We start from the raw sequence: 23,536 nt of genomic DNA, 5'->3' as shown, positions 1-23,536 counted from the left end.
GTGCCGGCCCGTCCTCCTCCTGTACTCCCCCATGTGCCGGCCCATCCTCCTCCTGTACTCCCCCCCATGTGCCGGCCCGTCCTCCTCCTGTACTCCCCCCCCATGTGCCGGCCCGTCCTCCTCCTGTACTCCCTCCCCATGTGCCAGCCCGTCCTCCTCCTGTACTCCCTCCCCATGTGCCGGCCCGTCCTCCTCCTGTACTCCCCCCCCATGTGCCGGCCCATCCTCCTCCTGTACTCCCCCATGTGCCGGCCCATCCTCCTCCTGTACTCCCCCCCATGTGCCGGCCCGTCCTCCTCCTGTACTCCCCCCCATGTGCCGGCCCGTTCTCCTCCTGTACTCCCCCATGTGCCGGCCCGTCCTCCTCCTGTACTCCCCCCCCCATGTGCCGGCCCGTCCTCCTCCTGTACTCCCCCATGTGCCGGCCCATCCTCCTCCTGTACTCCCCCCCATGTGCCGGCCCGTCCTCCTCCTGTACTCCCCCCCCCCATGTGCCGGCCCGTCCTCCTCCTGTACTCCCTCCCCATGTGCCGGCCCGTCCTCCTACTGTACTCCCCCCCCATGTGCCGGCCCGTCCTCCTCCTGTACTCCCTCCCCATGTGCCGGCCCGTCCTCCTACTGTACTCCCTCCCCATGTGCCGGCCCATCCTCCTCCTGTACTCCCCCCCCATGTGCCGGCCCATCCTCCTCCTGTACTCCCCCATGTGCCGGCCCATCCTCCTCCTGTACTCCCCCCCATGTGCCGGCCCGTCCTCCTCCTGTACTCCCCCCCCCCCATGTGCCGGCCCGTCCTCCTCCTGTACTCCCCCCCCCATGTGCCGGCCCGTCCTCCTCCTGTACTCCCTCCCCATGTGCCGGCCCGTCCTCCTCCTGTACTCCCTCCCCATGTGCCGGCCCGTCCTCCTCCTGTACTCCCCCCCCATGTGCCGGCCCGTCCTCCTCCTGTACTCCCCCATGTGCCGGCCCATCCTCCTCCTGTACTCCCCCCCATGTGCCGGCCCGTCCTCCTCCTGTACTCCCCCCCCCCCCCCATGTGCCGGCCCATCCTCCTCCTGTATTCCCCCCCCCATGTGCCGGCCCGTCCTCCTCCTGTACTCCCCCATGTGCCGGCCCATCCTCCTCCTGTACTCCCCCCCATGTGCCGGCCCGTCCTCCTCCTGTACTCCCCCCCCCATGTGCCGGCCCGTCCTCCTCCTGTACTCCCCCCCATGTGCCGGCCCGTCCTCCTCCTGTACCCCCCCCCATGTGCCGGCCCATCCTCCTCCTGTACTCCCCCCCATGTGCCGGCCCGTCCTCCTCCTGTACTCCCCCCCCCATGTGCCGGCCCGTCCTCCTCCTGTACTCCCCCCCCATGTGCCGGCCCGTCCTCCTCCTGTACTCCCCCCCCTATGTGCCGGCCCGTCCTCCTCCTGTACTCCCCCCCCCATGTGCTCCTTAAGAATCCACCTCACGTCTCCCCTGTACAGGCTGGTTGCTCCTGTAGATGTGTTGCTGGGATAGATGAAGCTGTAGCTCCTCATGATGAGCCCCTTCTCCCCTATCACAGCAGACACTCAGAGCATACTACAATGTATTCCTATATGTTACATTATAGCGGCATAACATCAACCCGATGCGAGACATCACCAGCGTCACGTTGGACTACGTGTATCACACACCCTAGAAGCTGCCACATTGTCGCCTCAGTATTTGTCACATCTTATGTGCAGGAGTTTATTATTGGAGACTCAATACACACACATATATATATATATATATATATATATATATATATATATATAGGGGGCCAGGACAGCCGGGGCCCCTCCTAAACCGTACAATGATCACAGCAGCCGAGCCTCGTTACCTTCACTCCCTCGTTGTAGCTGTCCCCTGCGCTGTTCAGCCCGGCCAGATTACTGAGGTGACTGGGGGCCCCCGGGCGGGGGGGCTTTTTTGGTGGAGCAGAGTGATCTGAAACCATAAAAGAATGTAAAATAACCCACAATGCATCTGAACTCTGGCTAGTGTTACTCCCAACACTAGCCAAAAAACCAATTATTCTATACCCCGGTCACCCATCAAACTGTACTTGGGGGAGCGGGGGATTTCACCCATCCCCATCATTGTATACTAGGGGGTCACCCATCCCGGTACACTGTATATACAGGGGGGGTCAGCCATCCCGGTACACTGTATATACAGGGGGGTCAGCCATCCCGCTACACTGTATATACAGGGGGGTCAGCCATCCCGCTACACTGTATATACAGGGGGGTCACCCATCCCGGTACACTGTATATACAGGGGGGTCAGCCATCCCGGTACACTGTATACACAGGGGGGTCAGCCATCCCGGTACACTGTATACACAGGGGGGTCAGCCATCCCGGTACACTGTATACACAGGGGGGTCAGCCATCCCGGTACACTGTATACACAGGGGGGTCAGCCATCCCGGTACACTGTATACACAGGGGGGTCACCCATCCCGGTACACTGTATATACAGGGGGGGGTCACCCATCCCGGTACACTGTATATACAGGGGGAGTCACCCATCCCGGTACACTGTATATACAGGGGGAGTCACCCATCCCGGTACACTGTATATACAGGGGTCACCCATCCCGGTACACTGTATATACAGAGGGGGTCATCCATCCCGCTACACTGTATACACAGGGGAGTCACCCATCCCGGTACACTGTATACACAGGGGGGTCACCCATCCCGGTACACTGTATATACAGGGGGGTCACCCATCCCGGTACACTGTATATACAGGGGGGGTCAGCCATCCCGGTACACTGTATATACAGGGGGTCACCCATCCCGGTATACTGTATACAGGGGGGTCAGCCATCCCGGTACACTGTATACACAGGGGGTCACCCATCCCGGTACACTGTATACACAGGGGGGTCAGCCATCCCGGTACACAGTATATACAGGGGGGGGTCACCCATCCCGGTACACTGTATATACAGGGGGGGGTCACCCATCCCGGTACACTGTATATACAGGGGGGGTCACCCATCCCGGTACACTGTATATACAGGGGTCACCCATCCCGGTACACTGTATATACAGGGGTCACCCATCCCGGTACACTGTATATACAGGGGTCACCCATCCCGGTACACTGTATATACAGGGGGGTCAGCCATCCCGGTACACTGTATATACAGGGGGGTCACCCATCCCGGTACACTGTATATACAGGGGGGTCCACCCATCCCGGTATACTGTATACAGGGGGGTCAGCCATCCCGGTACACTGTATACACAGGGGGTCACCCATCCCGGTACACTGTATACAGGGGGGTCACCCATCCCGGTACACTGTATATACAGGGGGGTCAGCCATCCCGGTACACTGTATATACAGGGGGGGTCAGCCATCCCGGTACACTGTATATACAGGGGGTCACCCATCCCGGTACACTGTATACAGGGGGGTCAGCCATCCCGGTACACTGTATACAGGGGGGTCACCCATCCCGGTACACTGTATATACAGGGGGGTCAGCCATCCCGGTACACTGTATATACAGGGGGGGGGGGGGTCACCCATCCCGGTACACTGTATATACAGGGGGGGTCACCCATCCCGGTACACTGTATATACAGGGGGGTCACCCATCCCGGTACACTGTATATACAGGGGTCACCCATCCCGGTACACTGTATATACAGGGGGGGGGGTCACCCATCCTGCTACACTGTATACCATGCTTTCCCATCACAGTGCTGTAGGCATTGTACACATACAGTAAGTGGCGGCACTTACCTGGCTTCCCCACAGGCTGATAGATGTGCTGGTTCCCAACCTGCAAGATACAAAATCCAAGAGAATTATTTATCCGTTGTCGTCATGGAAACAGCGGGAACAGATTCCTGGAAGCGAAGCAGAACACATGGGGAGATAAATGATGGATTGTGTCGCAACAGTAAATCTAGGAGCCAGGAGCGAACACGGCCAAGACATCACGAGCCGCGAGCAACTGGATGGACAGAGGAGCCCAGCAATGTGGTAACGCTGCAGTACTCAGACCGACCACTAGAGAGCAGCACAACAGCCTAATAAAGCCATGGCGCTTTACAACCTGCTGCAAAATGTGTCTCCCTGAAGTACGTAAGAGAAATATATCCAGGAATAGGCCGGTGATGAGCCCCGTTACTCAGAATGTGAACTTTACTGTCACCAAGAATTTATCAGAAAAATTCAGTGAGTTCCTGTTACTCATAACTGTGTTTTGTTCTTTGGGCATTTTTCTAGCACTGCCCCACAAAGGGTTAATGCCCCTGATCTTATTAGAAGAGTCCAGCTCTAGTCAGTCCAGGGGACGCTGCTGTTCTGGTGAGTCTGATAAAAAGAAATTCCAAAAATAGTTTGTGGATAAACAATGAGAATCCACAAAGATCAATCTTACCGAAAAATAGACTGACTCCTGGGGGAGGGGAGGGTGCAGGCCCCCATCATCAGGGTCTGCCCAAAGACCCCCCTCCCCCCCATCATCAGGGTCGGCGCAAAGGCCCCCCTCCCCCCCATCATCAGGGTCTGCCCAAAGACCCCCCTCCCCCCCATCATCAGGGTCGGCGCAAAGGCCCCCCTCCCCCCCATCATCAGGGTCGGCGCAAAGGCCCCCCCCCATCATCAGGGTCGGCGCAAACCCCCCCCCCCCCCATCATCAGGGTCTGCCCAAACCCCCCCCCCCCCCATCATCAGGGTCTGCCCAAAGACCCCCCCCCCCTCATCAGGGTCTGCCCAAAGACCCCCCCCCCCTCATCAGGGTCTGCCCAAAGACCCCCCCCCCCCCTCATCAGGGTCTGCCCAAAGACCCCCCCCCCCCTCATCAGGGTCTGCCCAAAGACCCCCCCCCCTCATCAGGGTCTGCCCAAAGACCCCCCCCCCCTCATCAGGGTCTCCCAAAGACCCCCCCCCCCCATCAGGGTCTGCCCAAAGACCCCCCCCCCCTCATCAGGGTCTGCCCAAAGACCCCCCTCCCCCCCTCATCAGGGTCTGCCCAAAGACCCCCCTCCCCCCCTCATCAGGGTCTGCCCAAAGACCCCCCTCCCCCCCTCATCAGGGTCTGCCCAAAGACCCCCCCCCCCATCATCAGGGTCTGCCCAAAGACCCCCCCCCCCCATCATCAGGGTCTGCCCAAAGACCCCCCTCCCCCCCATCATCAGGGTCTGCCCAAAGACCCCCCTCCCCCCCATCATCAGGGTCTGCCCAAAGACCCCCCCCCCCTCATCAGGGTCTGCCCAAAGACCCCCCCCCCCTCATCAGGGTCTGCCCAAAGACCCCCCCCATCAGGGTCTGCCCAAAGACCCCCCCCCCCTCATCAGGGTCTGCCCAAAGACCCCCCCCCCTCATCAGGGTCTGCCCAAAGACCCCCCTCCCCCCCTCATCAGGGTCTGCCCAAAGACCCCCCTCCCCCCCTCATCAGGGTCTGCCCAAAGACCCCCCTCCCCCCCTCATCAGGGTCTGCCCAAAGACCCCCCTCCCCCCCTCATCAGGGTCTGCCCAAAGACCCCCTCCCCCCCCTCATCAGGGTCTGCCCAAAGACCCCCCTCCCCCCCATCATCAGGGTCAGTGCAAAGCCCCCCCCCCCTTTCATCATCAGGGTCGGTGCAAACCCCCCCTCCCCATCATCAGGGTCTGCCCAAAGACCCCCCCCCCCCTCATCAGGGTCAGCGCAAAGGCCCCCCTATCATTAGAGTTTCAGGTCTAGGCACATGACACTTCTTAAAATTTCCAAGTTTTCTTTGTAATATTTTTAGTTTCCCGCTTCCTATCTCGGGAATCGGAGCGAGAGGTGAATGAAGGAAGGAGTATCCATACACCCTGGGGGTCACAGACCTTATGGGATACATGGAGGGGGGGGGGGGGGTATATGACACAACAGTGTCAAAAGGGAAATAAAATGTAATTTTAATTAAAATAAACTTTATAAAAACTTTTCATTCAAAATTCTTAACCGATTTCACATCCTCTGCTAGTTGTCAGTGAATAGAAATATCATTTAAATATTCAGAGGTCTCCTGGCCTAGTCCTGCACACAGCCGCACTTTGTTACAATGTATCAGTTTCGTACACATTTCATCTCAGGACGGATTTTGGTGGTGGAGGGGGGGGGGGGGTCGGAGGGACGACTATAAATCTCCTTGTCGTCAGTTACCATGGAGACACATCAGCCTGCACAGAATAGACGTTTTTACATTTTTTTTTTTTTTTACACTAATGGACAAAATCTGCAAAATGTCACAATATCGCTGGCCCGGGGCGTCCTCTCCGCGCTGTTTACTTACCCTCTCCGGCAGATTCCACTCTGTGAAGTATGAAGTGCAATCCAGGAGACATGAGCTTTGGCTGCAACAGTGACAAAACCTCAGCTCCGAGCTTGAGAATTTTACTCTGGGATAAAAAAAAGGGGGGGTGGGGGAGGAATTTTGCTGCTGTCGTCTTATCTAAACCTTGGATTCATCCAGCTTTCCTTTCATGGACTTCCAACCACAGGCATCCGCTGCGGCGTTCACCCCGGGAAGCGAGAGGTCGCCCATTTCATGGGATGAGAAAGGAATCCGGAGCCGAGCAAAATATTTGTCGGTCACCATGAGCTTTAAGAGAGACTGAAGAAAACCCTCGGTGCTCTCCAGGCGTCTACTACTGTCACTTACAGGAGGGAGAATTTACATCTGCTCCTGGGAAAGCTGGGTGACCTATGGGGGGGGGGGGGGTTCCCTAATAGAAGTCCCACATTCCCACACTTCTCAATGGCTCATTAAAATGCAAATCCTCACCCCCTCTCCAATAACTTGGATATGCTTTTCTGGATTCAAGGAAAGCTGGGTGATGAGGTTTTAGTGCACCACAGCTGCCATCACCAAATACACAGACTTGGTAAATTCATATAAATACTTTGCCCCCCGCCCCCCTAACTTCTATAATTGTTGTAGATGTGCTGCTCAGGATTCCAGGAAAGCTTGGTGACAAGTTGTATTTGTACTATTGCACCCCCATCAAAGATCGGTAACCCAGCTTTCCCCAAGCGTATAGACCATTATAGCACCCCATGGATTGGTAACCAACCTATCCACAGGGCTATAAATCATTATAGCACTCCATGGAAGATCGATAACCAAGCTTTCCCAGGAATATAGACCATTATAGTATTCCAAGGTATCAGTAATCCAACTTTCCCCAAGCCTATCGACAATTACAGTACCCCATGGGATAAGAAACCCAGCTTTCCCAGGCGTATAGATCATCATAGCACTCAATGGTATCAGTAAGCCAACTTTCCAAGGTGTATAGAACATTATAGAACCCCATGGGATCAGCAAATCAGCTTTCCCAGGCATAAAGAAAATTGGAGTACCCCATGGGATAGGCAACCAAGCTTTCCGAGGTGCATAGACCATTACAGCACACTATGGGCTAGGTAACCCAGCTTTCCCAGGTGTATAGACCATTGTAGCACTGCATAAGATCAGTAACCCAGCTTTCCCCAGTTGTATAGACAATTATAGAACTCAATGGAATCAGTAACCCAGCTTTCCAAAGTGTATACACCACATCAAGAGTATAGCCCCTCACCCAGCTTTCCAAGAAATGGGCTGAAGCACCCAACCAGATTTAATATTCAACTTTCCCAGATTCCAGAATATCCACATTGCCTGTGAATGTATACAAAACCCCTCAACTATTATACTCCTTCCATTAGGTCTTTCAGGACAAGAGGAAAGTTGGGTGCATAGTTAGATTTTAGTTTTCACCAGGAGAAAGATTTGTAGCATTCTTTAAAACTAATAAAACGGTAAGTATTCCTTTCTTTAGGGTGCCCATACTTGACACCCCTATCCTTCTTGAACTCTGCTAGGAAAGCTGGGTGATTAGAGTTCAGCATAGCCACACGTGACCTGCGACCCATATTACAGGTCAGGTTATAGGTCAATCCCGTGGGGGGCAGTAATCGAGTTTGTAGAATCGAGTGTAAACCTGCAATTACGATTTAAAGGGGAAGTGACTTGACAGCGCGGCACCTGCGGTTTCCATTCACTGCAGGTCATCTCTGTGCGTCTACAGATACAGAATTGGGAAGAGTGTGCAGCGTGTCATCTGCAGAGCATCACTCTTCCACTAACCACAAGAGCCATGACAGAGGTAAGTAGCACCTACCACCTTGAACAGGAAGGAAACCTACACAGTACACCCAAAAAACCACACAGCGACACCTCCAAACCCACCCAACACTGCTACACCCAGCCCGTGCATGGATCCAATGATGCAGAGCTGGAGTTGTCATATCGAACCGTTAAAAAGTCACATCAAGTGTCACATCAAGGCCTCTGCTTGCTGTCAATGAATAGAAACTAACTTGCTTTTATGTAAAGTGTGACCCCTGAAACTCCCCATAATACGTCTCGATATTGTAAGCCTTCCTGCTCGCACAATAAAAGCAGAAGCAGCACAAACCTCTCTGGTCCTGATAGTTTGTTACAATGTATCAGCGCAGACAATACCTATTGTTCTGGACTGCTGTGCAGACTTCATTGCCCAATACAGAACGGGACGCAATTGTAACAAACCAGAAGATGTATGAAGTCAGGGAAAGTAACCGACCTCCAGATGTTAACAGGAACATTCACTGACTGCAAGCAGAGACACCAAACATTTCACACTAAGTGTTATAGAAACCCCGAAGAACTTTTCTTTCCAGAATAATTAACACATTAATTACACCGCTGCAATGTATCCGTGCAGATATGAAACGTATCTTCCCTAAACTGGATACAAATTGAACATCAGATGTTTTAAGTCAGCGAAAGTTTCCAACCTCTAGATGTAAACAAATGTGGTTCACATTCACTGACTGCAAGAAGAGAAATACGGAAAAATGTGAACAACTTCTGTTTACATCTAGAAGTTGGAAACTTTCCCCTTAATACAACTGATGGTTTGTCCTCCTAAAATACCTTGTATTTCAGTGGTTCACATTCACTGACTGCAAGCAGAAAAATATAGTGATATATGAAGAGCTGAAACACGAGGTATTTTCAGACGTCCAGAATGATTAACTCTTTCCGTAAAACTGTTACTTTTGTATCCGAACTGAGATATTGTAACAAACCATCAGATGTAATAAGTCGGGTCACGTTTCCAAATTCTAGATGCTCCCATTTTTCCATAATTCTTGATTGTAAACAACCGGGACGCGAGAACTTTTTGAGACAGAATGATTAACTCTTTCTTTAAGCTGCGGCAGTGTCTCAGCGCAGGTGCGAATGTAACAAACCATCAGATGTATTAAGTCGGGGCAAGTTTCTAACCTCTAGATGTTTGCATTTTTCCATATTTTTCTGCTTGCAGAAAGTGAACGCGAACAACCGAGACGCGAGAACTTTTCAAGACAGAATTATTAACTCTTTCCTTAAACTGTTACATAGTCTCAGAGCAGGTACAAAATGTAACAAACCATCAGCTGTGGAAGGTCAGGACAGGATATAAACAACAACGCTCACATTCACTGACAGCTACCGGAGACATGGACTTAAATAATGGGAAGTCCATACAGTACAAAGTCGCTAAACTTTTTAAGTACAAACGATTAACCCTTCATTGTACAGCGCTTGCTACACGCATTCCATAGTCACGTCCCCTCGGGGAGGGAGAGGAAACTTACCGGACACTGGATGCTGCCGTCTACATGGTCTATGCTGCCGCGGGAAAGCCGGACGTCAGGCTTCTAAGACGAAACAAACAAATGTATCAAGACAAAAATTCCAGACGGAAAAGAATACATTGTGGAAGTTTAAAAAAAGTTAACTCCTGCTGGCACTGCCCCCTCGTACCATTCTGCCCACACAGCACTTGAAGACTTGCATGGTGAGCGGCGGACCCTCGCTGCAGCATTAATCCCAGCTTCCTGCGGGAGGAGGAGGGCGGCTGCTGCTGCTGCTCGTCTTGGCTGCCGCCGCGGGACTGTCAGCCGGGCCAATGACTGGAGGGTTAGAACATTGCACAAGCCGGGGAGGGAGGCGAAGATCTCATAAATAATCATCAGTGCTGAACACCGGGGGGCGCACACGCATCCTGGGGGGGGGGGGGGGGGGGGGGAGTCACGGGATACACCGCCGGTGACGGCGTAGGACAGCGCCATTAATAAGGAGGTGACGGATAACACCTCTCACCAATAGGAATGCACTGAGCCGATACTGGCTATAGAGGGCGCTCTGCTGCACCTGTATCACCACCACACAGGACAAACCATATTTAAAGGGACGGTAACCCTCAAAAAAATACACCTGTCTGTAGATCAAGGTGCATGGAGCCTCAAATGACCCACAACCCCAGGATTGGCGGCTGAGGGGGTCAAATATTCATAAAAAGTGGCCTCACATTTATTATATCTCCTCTATATTTAGGGTTAATAAACATGTTACACAAACCGGCAGGTGCCATTACTAGTATACTCTGTGCTTCTATTTTACAGGAATTTCAGCATCTCTGCTAGCTGTCAGTGAAGGAATAAAACAATTTATGAAGTTAGTGGCTCCCCACATCCGGCTAGGGTCAGGCGAGGGGCAAAGAGTTCATCTGAAATATTCAGAGAAGAGGAAGGTCTCCCACAGAAGAAAAAAAGAAAACTGAAAACTTGCGAAGCTCAAACTCCTGGTGAAAGGAGGTCACAATATTATCCGTACAACACACCGCAGTCTATTCATAACGAGGGGAGAAGGAGGCCATGTAAGAGTTAACAAGCACAGGAAGTACATCATGTAACATTGTAACCACACACAGAACTATGACTGATACATATATACACTTCTACCACCATGGGGGAGAACACTGATTATGTGCCTACAATTCTTGTACATATGGGGCAGTATTATAGTAGTTATATTCCTGTACATAGGGGGCAGTATTATAGTAGTGATATTCTTGCACATAGGGGGCAGTGTTATAGTAGTTATATTCCTGTACATAGGGGGCAGTGTTATAGTAGTTATATTCCTGTACATAGGGGGCAGTATTATAGTAGTTATATTCTTGTACATAGGAGTCAGTATTATAGTAGTTATATTCTTGTACATAGGGGGCAGTATTATAGTAGTTATATTCTTGTACATAGGGGGCAGTATTCTAGTAGTTATATTCTTGTACATAGGGGACAGTATTCTAGTAGTTATATTCCTGTACATAGGGGGCAGTATTATAGTAGTGATATTCTTGCACATAGGGGGCAGTGTTATAGTAGTTATATTCCTGTACATAGGGGGCAGTATTATAGTAGTTATATTCCTGTACATAGGAGGCAGTATTATAGTAGTTATATCCTTGTACATAGGGGGCAGTATTATTGTAGTTATATTACTGTACATAGGGGGCAGTATTATAGTAGTTATATTCCTGTACATAGGGGGTAGTATTATAGTAGTTATATTCCTGTACATAGGGGGCAGTATTATAGTAGTTATATTCTTGTACATAGGGGGCAGTATTATAGTAGTTATATTCCTGTACATAGGGGGCAGTATTATAGTAGTTATATTCCTGTACATAGGGGGCAGTATTATAGTAGTTATATTCCTGTACATAGGGGGCAGTATTATAGTAGTTATATTCCTGTACATAGGAGGCAGTATTATAGTAGTTATATCCTTGTACATAGGGGGCAGTATTATAGTAGTTATATTCCTGTACATAGGGGGCAGTATTATAGTAGTTATATTCCTGTACATAGGGGGCAGTATTATAGTAGTTATATTCCTGTACATAGGGGGCAGTATTATAGTAGTTATATTCCTGTACATAGGGGGCAGTATTATAGTAGTTATATTCCTGTACATAGGAGGCAGTATTATAGTAGTTATATCCTTGTACATAGGGGGCAGTATTATAGTAGTTATATTACTGTACATAGGGGGCAGTATTATAGTAGTTATATTCTTGTACATAGGGGGCAGTATTATAGTAGTTATATTCTTGTACATAGGGGGCAGTATTATAGTAGTTATATTCTTGTACATAGGGGTTTGTATTATAGTAGTTATATTCCTGTACATAGGGGTTTGTATTATAGTAGTTATATTCTTGTACATAGGGGGCAGTATTATAGTAGTTATATTCCTGTACATAGGGGGCAGTATTATAGTAGTTATATTCTTGTACATAGGGGGTAGTATTATAGTAGTTATATTCCTGTACATAGGGGGCAGTATTATAGTAGTTATATTCCTGTACATAGGGGGCAGTATTATAGTAGTTATATTCCTGTACATAGGGGGCAGGATTATAGTAGTTATATTCCTGTACATAGGGGGCAGTATTATAGTAGTTATATTCTTGTACATAGAAGGGAAGTATTATAGTAGTTATATACTTGTACATAGGGGGAAGTATTATAGTAGTTATATACTTGTACATAGGGGGCAGTATTATAGTAGTTATATTCTTGTACATAGGGGGTAGTATTATAGCAGTTATATTCCTGTACATAGGGGGCAGTATTATAGTAGTTATATTCCTGTACATAGGGGGCAGTATTATAGTAGTTATATTCCTGTACATAGGGGGCAGTATTATAGTAGTTATATTCCTGTACATAGGGGGCAGTATTATAGTAGTTATATTCCTGTACATAGGGGGCAGTATTATAGTAGTTATATTCCTGTACATAGGGGGCAGTATTATAGTAGTTATATTCCTGTACATAGGAGGCAGTATTATAGTAGTTATATCCTTGTACATAGGGGGCAGTATTATTGTAGTTATATTACTGTACATAGGGGGCAGTATTATAGTAGTTATATTCTTGTACATAGGGGGTAGTATTATAGTAGTTATATTCCTGTACATAGGGGGCAGTATTATAGTAGTTATATTCTTGTACATAGGGGGCAGTATTATAGTAGTTATATTACTGTACATAGGGGGCAGTATTATAGTAGTTATATTCCTGTACATAGGGGGCAGTATTATAGTAGTTATATTCCTGTACATAGGGGGCAGTATTATAGTAGTTATATTCCTGTACATAGGGGGCAGTATTATAGTAGTTATATTCCTGTACATAGGAGGCAGTATTATAGTAGTTATATCCTTGTACATAGGGGGCAGTATTATAGTAGTTATATTACTGTACATAGGGGGCAGTATTATAGTAGTTATATTCTTGTACATAGGGGGCAGTATTATAGTAGTTATATTCTTGTACATAGGGGGCAGTATTATAGTAGTTATATTCCTGTACATAGGGGTTTGTATTATAGTAGTTATATTCCTGTACATAGGGGGCAGTATTATAGTAGTTATATTCCTGTACATAGGGGGCAGGATTATAGTAGTTATATTCCTGTACATAGGGGGCAGTATTATAGTAGTTATATTCTTGTACATAGAAGGGAAGTATTATAGTAGTTATATACTTGTACATAGGGGGAAGTATTATAGTAGTTATATACTTGTACATAGGGGGCAGTATTATAGTAGTTATATTCTTGTACATAGGGGGTAGTATTATAGTAGTTATATTCCTGTACATAGGGGGCAGTATTATAGTAGTTATATTCCTGTACATAGGGGGCAGTATTATAGTAGTTATATTCCTGTACATAGGGGGCAGTATTATAGTAGTTATATTCCTGTACATAGGGGGCAGTATTATAGTAGTTATATTCCTGTACATAGGGGGCAGGATTATAGTAGTTATATTCCTGTACATAGGGGGCAGTATTATAGTAGTTATATTCTTGTACATAGGGGCAGTATTATAGTAGTTATATTCTTGTACATAGGGGGCAGTATTATAGTAGCTATATTCCTGTACATAGGGGGCAGTATTATAGTAGTTATATTCCTGTACATAGGGGGCAGTATTATAGTAGTTATATTCCTGTACATAGGGGGCAGTATTAAAGTAGTTATATTCTTGTACATAGGGGGCAGTATTATAGTAGTTATATTCTTGTACATAGGGGGCAGTATTATAGTAGTTATATTCTTGTACATAGGGGGCAGTATTATAGTAGTTATATTCTTGTACATAGGGGGCAGTTTTATAGTAGTTATATTCCTGTATATAGGAGGCAGTATTATAGTAGTTATATTCTTGTACATAGGGGGCAGTTTTATAGTAGTTATATTCCTGTATATAGGAGGCAGTATTATAGTAGTTATATACTTGTACATAGGGGGAAGTATTATAGTAGTTATATACTTGTACATAGGGGGCAGTATTATAGTAGTTATATTCTTGTACATAGGGGGTAGTATTATAGTAGTTATATTCCTGTACATAGGGGGCAGTATTATAGTAGTTATATTCCTGTACATAGGGGGCAGTATTATAGTAGTTATATTCCTGTACATAGGGGGCAGTATTATAGTAGTTATATTCCTGTACATAGGGGGCAGTATTATAGTAGTTATATTCCTGTACATAGGGGGCAGGATTATAGTAGTTATATTCCTGTACATAGGGGGCAGTATTATAGTAGTTATATTCTTGTACATAGGGGGCAGTATTATAGTAGGTATATTCCTTGTACATAGGGGGCAGTATTATAGTAGTTATATTCCTGTACATAGGGGGCAGTATTATAGTAGTTATATTCTTGTACATAGGGGGCAGTATTATAGTAGTTATATTCCTGTACATAGGGGGCAGTATTATAGTAGTTATATTCCTGTACATAGGGGGCAGTATTATAGTAGTTATATTCCTTGTACATAGGGGGCAGTATTATAGTAGTTATATTCCTGTACATAGGGGGCAGTATTATAGTAGTTATATTCCTTGTACATAGGGGGCAGTATTATAGTAGTTATATTCCTGTACATAGGGGGCAGTATTATAGTAGTTATATTCCTTGTACATAGGGGGCAGTATTATAGTAGTTATATTCCTGTACATAGGGGGCAGTATTATAGTAGTTATATTCCTTGTACATAGGGGGCAGTATTATAGTAGTTATATTCCTGTACATAGGGGGCAGTATTATAGTAGTTATATTCCTTGTACATAGGGGGCAGTATTATAGTAGTTATATTCCTGTACATAGGGGGCAGTATTATAGTAGTTATATTCTTGTACATAGGGGGCAGTATTATAGTAGTTATATTCTTGTACATAGGGGGCAGTATTATAGTAGTTATATTCTTGTACATAGGGGGCAGTATTATAGTAGTTATATTCCTGTACATAGGGGGCAGTATTATAGTAGTTATATTCTTGTACATAGGGGGCAGTATTATAGTAGTTATATTCTTGTACATAGAAGGGAAGTATTATAGTAGTTATATACTTGTACATAGGGGGAAGTATTATAGTAGTTATATACTTGTACATAGGGGGCAGTATTATAGTAGTTATATTCTTGTACATAGGGGGTAGTATTATAGTAGTTATATTCCTGTACATAGGGGGCAGTATTATAGTAGTTATATTCCTGTACATAGGGGGCAGTATTATAGTAGTTATATTCCTGTACATAGGGGGCAGTATTATAGTAGTTATATTCCTGTACATAGGGGGCAGTATTATAGTAGTTATATTCCTGTACATAGGGGGCAGGATTATAGTAGTTATATTCCTGTACATAGGGGGCAGTATTATAGTAGTTATATTCTTGTACATAGGGGCAGTATTATAGTAGTTATATTCTTGTACATAGGGGGCAGTATTATAGTAGCTATATTCTTGTACATAGGGGGCAGTATTATAGTAGTTATATTCCTGTACATAGGGGGCAGTATTAAAGTAGTTATATTCTTGTACATAGGGGGCAGTATTATAGTAGTTATATTCTTGTACATAGGGGGCAGTATTATAGTAGTTATATTCTTGTACATAGGGGGCAGTATTATAGTAGTTATATTCTTGTACATAGGGGGCAGTTTTATAGTAGTTATATTCCTGTATATAGGAGGCAGTATTATAGTAGTTATATTCTTGTACATAGGGGCAGTATTATAGTAGTTATATTCCTGTACATAGGGGGCAGTATTATAGTAGGTATATTCCTTGTACATAGGGGGCAGTATTATAGTAGTTATATTCCTGTACATAGGGGGCAGTATTATAGTAGTTATATTCTTGTACATAGGGGGCAGTATTATAGTAGTTATATTCCTGTACATAGGGGGCAGTATTATAGTAGTTATATTCTTGTACATAGGGGCAGTATTATAGTAGTTATATTCCTTGTACATAGGGGGCAGTATTATAGTAGTTATATTCCTGTACATAGGGGGCAGTATTATAGTAGTTATATTCCTTGTACATAGGGGGCAGTATTATAGTAGTTATATTCCTGTACATAGGGGGCAGTATTATAGTAGTTATATTCCTTGTACATAGGGGGCAGTATTATAGTAGTTATATTCCTGTACATAGGGGGCAGTATTATAGTAGTTATATTCCTTGTACATAGGGGGCAGTATTATAGTAGTTATATTCCTGTACATAGGGGGCAGTATTATAGTAGTTATATTCCTTGTACATAGGGGGCAGTATTATAGTAGTTATATTCCTGTACATAGGGGGCAGTATTATAGTAGTTATATTCTTGTACATAGGGGGCAGTATTATAGTAGTTATATTCTTGTACATAGGGGGCAGTATTATAGTAGTTATATTCTTGTACACAAAGGACAATATGTACAAAAATAATATATTAACAATTACCAGGAATCGTTCTTCTTTCTCCAGCCAGCGTTGGTCTTCTTCCATCTCCTGCTGTTGTCTTATTAAATGTTCCTCCATTAAATGTGTGGGTAGAACCTGGGCCAAACACCTCATGTCTAGGGGTCCGGAGTCCTGGGTGCATAGAAGGTCATTACATATTGTTCAATGTATCAAACGTAACATCAATAAGAGACTTGTGATTAGGCCTCTATAAATGGGTTGTCCACTTTGGGTGGGTTACCCACAATCCCATGTGGTACGTGTGATGATGACCTATGAGTCCTATGACTGTAGTGTTACCTCCATGTTCGCCTGCCACATGTTGATGTCTTGTGCCCGATGGTTCCAGGAGTCGTGATGGTCTAAGACTGAGGCCTGGCCGGGGTAAATATTTCCAGCCATAGATGGGATTCTGTGGGTAACGGGGTAAGCGGACACCTACACAAAGACGACAAATCATACGGACACTACTCAGTCATCAACCTGAAGCAGAACAACAACTCCCAGCATGGACACTGAGGCCACTAGTGCGGGCTGAGAGTTTTAGTCCTGCAGAGTATTGCATTAGACACTTATACTCTAGTCACACCAGAAGCTGCATTTACATTTCTTCCTGCCTTATCAGGATCTGCTGTGCTACTGTCATTCCCGTTGCTGCTGCTTTGGTTGTGACTGGAGACATGATGTAACACAAGGGAAATATTTTCAGCTAGAAATACTACTCTAGGATGAGTAATAGGGTGATGCGGCCATACGTAACCGTAGTGTATGGCAGCGCACAGAATCCGCTCTCATGTTACATACGTGTTTGGGCTCGCCGGTGCCGCTGCCAGGGTCTCGGCCACATTCCTCTACACACACAGCAATCCCCGCAGCAGCTAATCTTTCCAGGTGGTGACACACGATGACGCACCAGACTATGCACAGAGTAGGAATCTACTCGTAGTCACTGTAAATGGGCCACAATCAGTTAAAGGGGAGGGATAACTCCTTTCTGTACGAAAAAAATCATTATCAAGCCATGCTGGGAGTTGTAGTTCCCCAACAGCTATCGTACTAAAGGCTTTAAGGGATGTGCTTTGTGTATAAATTTATTCCAGTCATTAAAAGCCTGAGGGGCTCCAGGCTCCATAGTTTTTAATTGAGCCGGAGGCCATCAGCCTAATTTGCATAATTTTTATTTTTAAGTACAAAGGGATAAGGAATCTAAAAGAAGAGCGGATCCTGCCAGAGGGGGGCGCACACCAACGTGCAAGTCCGATTGCTTTACAATCCTTCATCCCGATTGTAGATTTCTCTTAAAGGGGTTTTCTGTGCCCTAATATTGGTGACCTATCCTAAAGACATGTAACTCGAATTGGTGGGGGTCCATTTGTTCCGGGTGCAGGACCCCCAACATTCGGATCCCGATTTCCTATGGATTTCCTATGGAAATGTTATCAATAGTTTTAGCTTGGAAACTCCTTTAGAGGGATTTTCCCATTTATTAATATTGATTCCCAATCCATAGGCCAGAATCAGGTGATGGGTGGGTGTCGGACCCCCACAATGACTTATCCTGTGGATGGATCATCGATATTACGCATGATACCAGCCTATAACGGGTGGGTGGTCATTACCTGGTAGTGGTTTGGCTGCACCATGTGCTGGGGACTTGGGAAGAAACCTTCGCTGGACCTCGGGCTCGGATATCCGGGTCTGCTGGGCTGTAATCCAAGAATAGATGAGAATGAGCGGAGGACGCGGAGTAACCTGACCCAATCTGCCGCCATGTGGGGGATGCATCAGGACAGCAGTTGTCAGCAATGCCGGTCCCGCGGCAGGTGCACAGGCCACATTCATGACCCTTAACCCCTATAAAGTGCTCCGCGTAATAATGACCCTCTGCATAGCTACCCAAAAATCACTTAAGGAGAACCTGTCAGCAAGTGTGACCATGCAGACTTCAGCCAGTAGCACTGTTGGGTATGTAAGTAGCAGCAGGACTGTGAAATATGGGGTCCTCACACTGCTGTGCTCTTAGCACTGCATCAAAACCCCTTACATCTGATGTAGTTAGTCTATTAGCCACAGGAATAGGATCGGTTCCACGGAGAAAACTAAGAGCAAAGTAATATGGAATATTAATCAATACTTCACACTCATGTTTCAGTTTCACAGGTCTGCTTACACATCTCTCCAGGGACAATACCCAGCACTGACTGCAGAGAGCACAGAGCACAGCAGTGCAAGGACATCCCCCCCAGTGCACTTGGAGAAATTACAATCTTGGCATACAAGTCTACTAACAACATAGACAAAGGTCTGATTACACATCTCTCCAGGGACAATACATAACACTAGCCGCACAGGGCACAGCAGTGTGAGGACAACCCCCCCAGTGCACTTAGAGAAGCTGCAATCCTGGAATAGAAGTCTATGTATTACAGTTCTTCTGCTACAAACAACCTAAACCAAAGTCTGATTACACATCTCTCCAGGGACAATACCCAACACTGCTTGCAGAGATGAAAGAACAAAGCAGTGTGAGGACACGCCTCTAGTGCACTTGAAGAAGTTACAATCATGGAATATAAAAGTCTATGTATTATAGTTCTTCTGCTACTAACAACATAGACAAAGGTCTGATTGCACATTTCTCCAGAGATAGTACATAACGCTGGGTGCAGAGAGCACAGAACACAGCAGTGTGAGGACACATCCACTGTGCACTTAGATGAGCTACAATCCTGGATTATAAATTATAACCCCAGCATGTAGCCTGGCATTGTGTATCCTCATGGCCCCCCCTCACCCGTGTGCCAGGCCTCTGTATAATGCTCCTATGTGATTAACCCTTACATCCCCAGCATCTCCTTACTTCTCGCTTTCCTTGCACTATATTTATTCACAATTCTCCTATCAGCTGCAGAGTTTCCTCCCAGGAAGCCGCTGCCTGATGTGCAGAGCAGACACAACCTTGTGGGAGCCGTCAGAGCAGGAAAAAAAACTACAGTGAAAAACACTAAACAAAACGTGCCTTGAGAGATGTGTAATTAGACCTTTATGTATGGTTTTAGTAGCAGCAGGACTGTGAAATATGAATTTATATTCCAGCATTGTACTGGGGCGTACCCTCCCCCACTGCTGTGCTCTGTTCTCTCTGCAGCCAGTGTTTGATAATGGCCCTGGAGAGATGTGTAATCAGACTTCACACTGCTGTGCTCTGTTCTCTCTGCAGCCAGTGTTTGATAATGGCCCTGGAGAGATGTGTAATCAGAACTTTGGGTATGATATTCATAGCAGCAGAGCAGCGACACATGGATCTATATTCCAGGATTGTACTGGGTGCTTGTCCTCACACTGCTGAGCTCTAAGTTTATTTTTTTTTTTTACAATGAGTTATTTTTCATTACCTCTGCTTGCTGTTAATGCTGTAACAAACCCCATGCCTGCTTCTAGGTGACAATCAGCGCAAACAAACAATGAAGTTGTCTGGCTGACAGCAAGCAGAGGTCTTAAAAAAGTTTTGAAGGAATTGATATAAAAAGTTTTCTGGAAAAATATAGAGAAATTGTCAACTGCATTGTGTAAGAAGAGAAAAGAGTTGGGGTGCCACCTGCAGCGTCTCTATCCCTGCCAACAGGTAGGACCCCCCCTGTCAGACTTTCTACATCAGTTTCCACAGGAACCCCCTCGGAAAATGCAGTCAGCATACCCCAAACTCTTTCTGGGGTTGTGCATTGGGCTCATTAAGAATTTCATTGAGCCCCCCAAAAACAACTATGGCTCCAAATCTTAAGATGTGTCCCCCTGTAAGTGACTGACCTTTGGTGGAGCCTCATCGGAGCCCCCTGAATCCCAGGACACGGTCACCTGCCTCCGGGACTCCATCCTCATCCGCTCTTCTTGCTGCAGCTTTTCCTCCTCTAGTATCGTACTACAAAAATACAGACAGGATGGTAAACGGCGGGCAGCGGGGCTCAGCACACTATGTATGGCACAGGGAATTATAGCTGTCACAGCTCAGCCCCCTCCCCCACCAAATATCACTCCTGCACCCCAGCAAGGAGAATATTACCAGCATGACGGCAACATAAACATCCTACAACAATGCGAGAAGTCATTACAGCTGGCAAAGAGCGGTGTGGAAGGCACCGGCACAGGGGAGAAGGCGCCAAGCACAGCAGAGGAGGCGAGAGACGCAGCAGAGAGGGCGCTAAATGAAAGCGGCACTGAAGAAGGTGCCAAGTGCAGCAGAGGGCACCAAGGACTGCAGAGCAGAGAGAGACGGCTCCTGGCAAAGCACACGAGGTGCCAGGTGCAGCAGGGAAGGTGTCAAATAAAGGGAAGAGGGCACAGAATCATGTGCCAAGTGCAGAAGAGCAACAGAGACTGTGCCAAGAGCCAAGGAAGAGGGCGCCCAGGCAAGAGTAGAGCAGAGAGGGGGGCCGTCCTGGGGAAGGGCAGGATAGAGCAGATAGGGGGGCTGCCCCTGGCAAGAGCAGACCAGACAGGAGTGGGGCGCATGTACCAGGCAAGGGCAGAGCAGACGGGAGTGGGGCACATGTACCAGGCAAGGGCAGAGCAGACAGGAGTGGGGCGCATGTACCAGGCAAGGGCAGAGCAGACAGGAGTGGGGCACATGTACCAGGCAAGGGCAGAGCAGACGGGAGTGGGGCACATGTACCAGGCAAGGGCAGAGCAGACGGTAGTGGGGCACATGTACCAGGCAAGGGCAGAGCAGACAGGAGTGGGGCACATGTACCAGGCAAGGGCAGAGCAGACGGGAGTGGGGCGCATGTACCAGGCAAGGGCAGAGCAGACGGGAGTGGGGCACATGTACCAGGCAAGGGCAGAGCAGACGGGAGTGGGGCACATGTACCAGGCAAGGGCAGAGCAGACGGGAGTGGGGCACATGTACCAGGCAAGGGCAGAGCAGACGGGAGTGGGGCGCATGTACCAGGCAAGGGCAGAGCAGACGGGAGTGGGGCACATGTACCAGGCAAGGGCAGAGCAGACGGGAGTGGGGCACATGTACCAGGCAAGGGCAGAGCAGACGGGAGTGGGGCACATGTACCAGGCAAGGGCAGAGCAGACGGGAGTGGGGCACATGTACCAGGCAAGGGCAGAGCAGACGGGAGTGGGGCACATGTACCAGGCAAGGGCAGAGCAGACGGGAGTGGGGCACATGTACCAGGCAAGGGCAGAGCAGACCGGAGTGGGGCGCAAGTACCAGGCAAGGGCAGAGCAGACAGGAGTGGGGCACATGTACCAGGCAAGGGCAGAGCAGACAGGAGTGGGGCGCAAGTACCAGGCTAGGGCAGAGCAGACGGGAGTGGGGCACATGTACCAGGCAAGGGCAGAGCAGACGGGAGTGGGGCACATGTACCAGGCAAGGGCAGAGCAGACAGGAGTGGGGCACAAGTACCAGGCAAGGGCACAGCAGACAGTAGTGGGGCGCAAGTACCAGGCAAGGGCAGAGCAGACAGGAGTGGGGCACATGTACCAGGCAAGGGCAGAGCAGAGAGGAGTGGGGCGCAAGTACCAGGCAAGGGCAGAGCAGAGAGGAGTGGGGCGCAAGTACCAGGCAAGAGTAGAGCAGAGAGGGGGGCCGTTCTGGGGAAGGGCAGGATAGAGCAGATAGGGGGGCTGCCCCTGGCAAGGGCAGAGCAGACAGGAGTGGGCGCATGTACCAGGCAAGGGTAGAGCAGACAGGAGTGGGGCGCATGTACCGGGCAAGAGAATAGCACACAGGAGTGGGGTGAATGTACCGGGCAAGGGCAGAAAGAAGGGATAAGGGGCGTGCCCCGCGCAAAAGAATGGGAAGGGGGGGGGGCACCAGTGCCCCAGGCAAAAAGAAGAGAGGGTGGGCAGGATCCAGGGCAGAGAGGGAGGCACCCCAGGCAAGGGGGTGCAGAACAACAAAGGGGAATGTGCCAGGTGGCAGCACAATGAAGACGGCAACAGGTGCCTAGATGTATCACAGACAAGGTGCCCGTACAAGGGAAAAGCCCCAAAGAGCACAGCCATCTGCAAAGAGCATAGACACAGACAATGCATCACATATAATATATATACATACTTCTATAACCGAACCTGTAGGTCACCTTGCATACATGTTATTTTACATAGGACTGCTGACAAGCCATAAAGGATATCATCCAATTATAAACAGGTCCAGGGTCAAATGACAAAGTCAGCTCTGCTACACCTGTACATACTCCTTCCCCAGACACCCCTGACTTACCCCGGTGGTGCAGAGCTCACAATGTGACAGTGTGCAGCCTCCCCGCTCTGCTATGTGGATTGTTAGTGTTGGACGCCGGCCATCGGTCCCTGCACTTGGGAAGAAGAAATCCTGGAATCTCTCTGGTGACTCCAAGGCACCAAATGCCAGATGTGGCACGGCCTCCCCCACCCAGCGTCACCGAGCCTCCTTACATGACATGCTCTGCGGCCGGGTCCAATCCCCCCACAGACGAGTCACATTTTCCCATGTTACTCATGGAGAGGAAAACCGTTTTCTTCCCGAGCAGCGTCGCTCCTATATGGTGACCCGCATGTCAGATGCAGACGATGACACTGATCCACGGCTGCTGCGCTCACATAACACTGCATGCCTGGGATGCCTCCAGGACCTCCTAATATGGGACTTCCGGCTGGATGTAAATAATTGTCACAGAATGTAAAGAACTACCACTTTATACATCAGCTCCTCACAGCTGAGGATTTGTTACAGTGGTATCTTGTAGAGACAATATTCTGTGAACTAAACTGACACATTGTAGAAAACTATCAGAACGGGGGTATGTTGCATTCTGTCTCCACCGATTTGTCTAGACTGTAGCAAACCCTCAGCTGTGAGAAAGGTGAAGGCTG

At 47.9% G+C, this 23,536-nt stretch overlaps 1 protein-coding gene across 22 annotated transcripts in view; it reads right to left on the bottom strand.

Annotated features, from left to right (window-relative positions):
- Positions 1-23,536, bottom strand: part of PTK2 (protein tyrosine kinase 2) — a 154,625-nt gene that overhangs the window by 7,352 nt on the left and 123,737 nt on the right. For 21 of the 22 annotated variants that reach the window (XM_072151115.1, XM_072151113.1, XM_072151114.1 and 18 more), the window contains 7 exons: positions 20,483-20,594; positions 18,295-18,381; positions 16,976-17,113; positions 16,676-16,807; positions 9,671-9,733; positions 3,772-3,811; positions 1,847-1,953 (listed from right to left, as the gene is read on the bottom strand). In XM_072151115.1, coding sequence (XP_072007216.1) covers positions 1,847-1,953; positions 3,772-3,811; positions 9,671-9,733; positions 16,676-16,807; positions 16,976-17,113; positions 18,295-18,381; positions 20,483-20,594 — 679 coding nt within the window. The remainder of the gene's footprint in view (positions 1-1,846; positions 1,954-3,771; positions 3,812-9,670; positions 9,734-16,675; positions 16,808-16,975; positions 17,114-18,294; positions 18,382-20,482; positions 20,595-23,536) is intronic. The other variant, XM_072151106.1, reaches the window with a different exon arrangement.

The sequence above is a fragment of the Engystomops pustulosus genome, chromosome 5 (assembly GCF_040894005.1).
Source record: "Engystomops pustulosus chromosome 5, aEngPut4.maternal, whole genome shotgun sequence".
In the NCBI taxonomy this organism is placed as follows: domain Eukaryota; kingdom Metazoa; phylum Chordata; class Amphibia; order Anura; family Leptodactylidae; genus Engystomops; species Engystomops pustulosus.
Note: the sequence above shows the minus strand (reverse complement) of the source record. Positions and strands in the feature narration are given on the sequence as shown.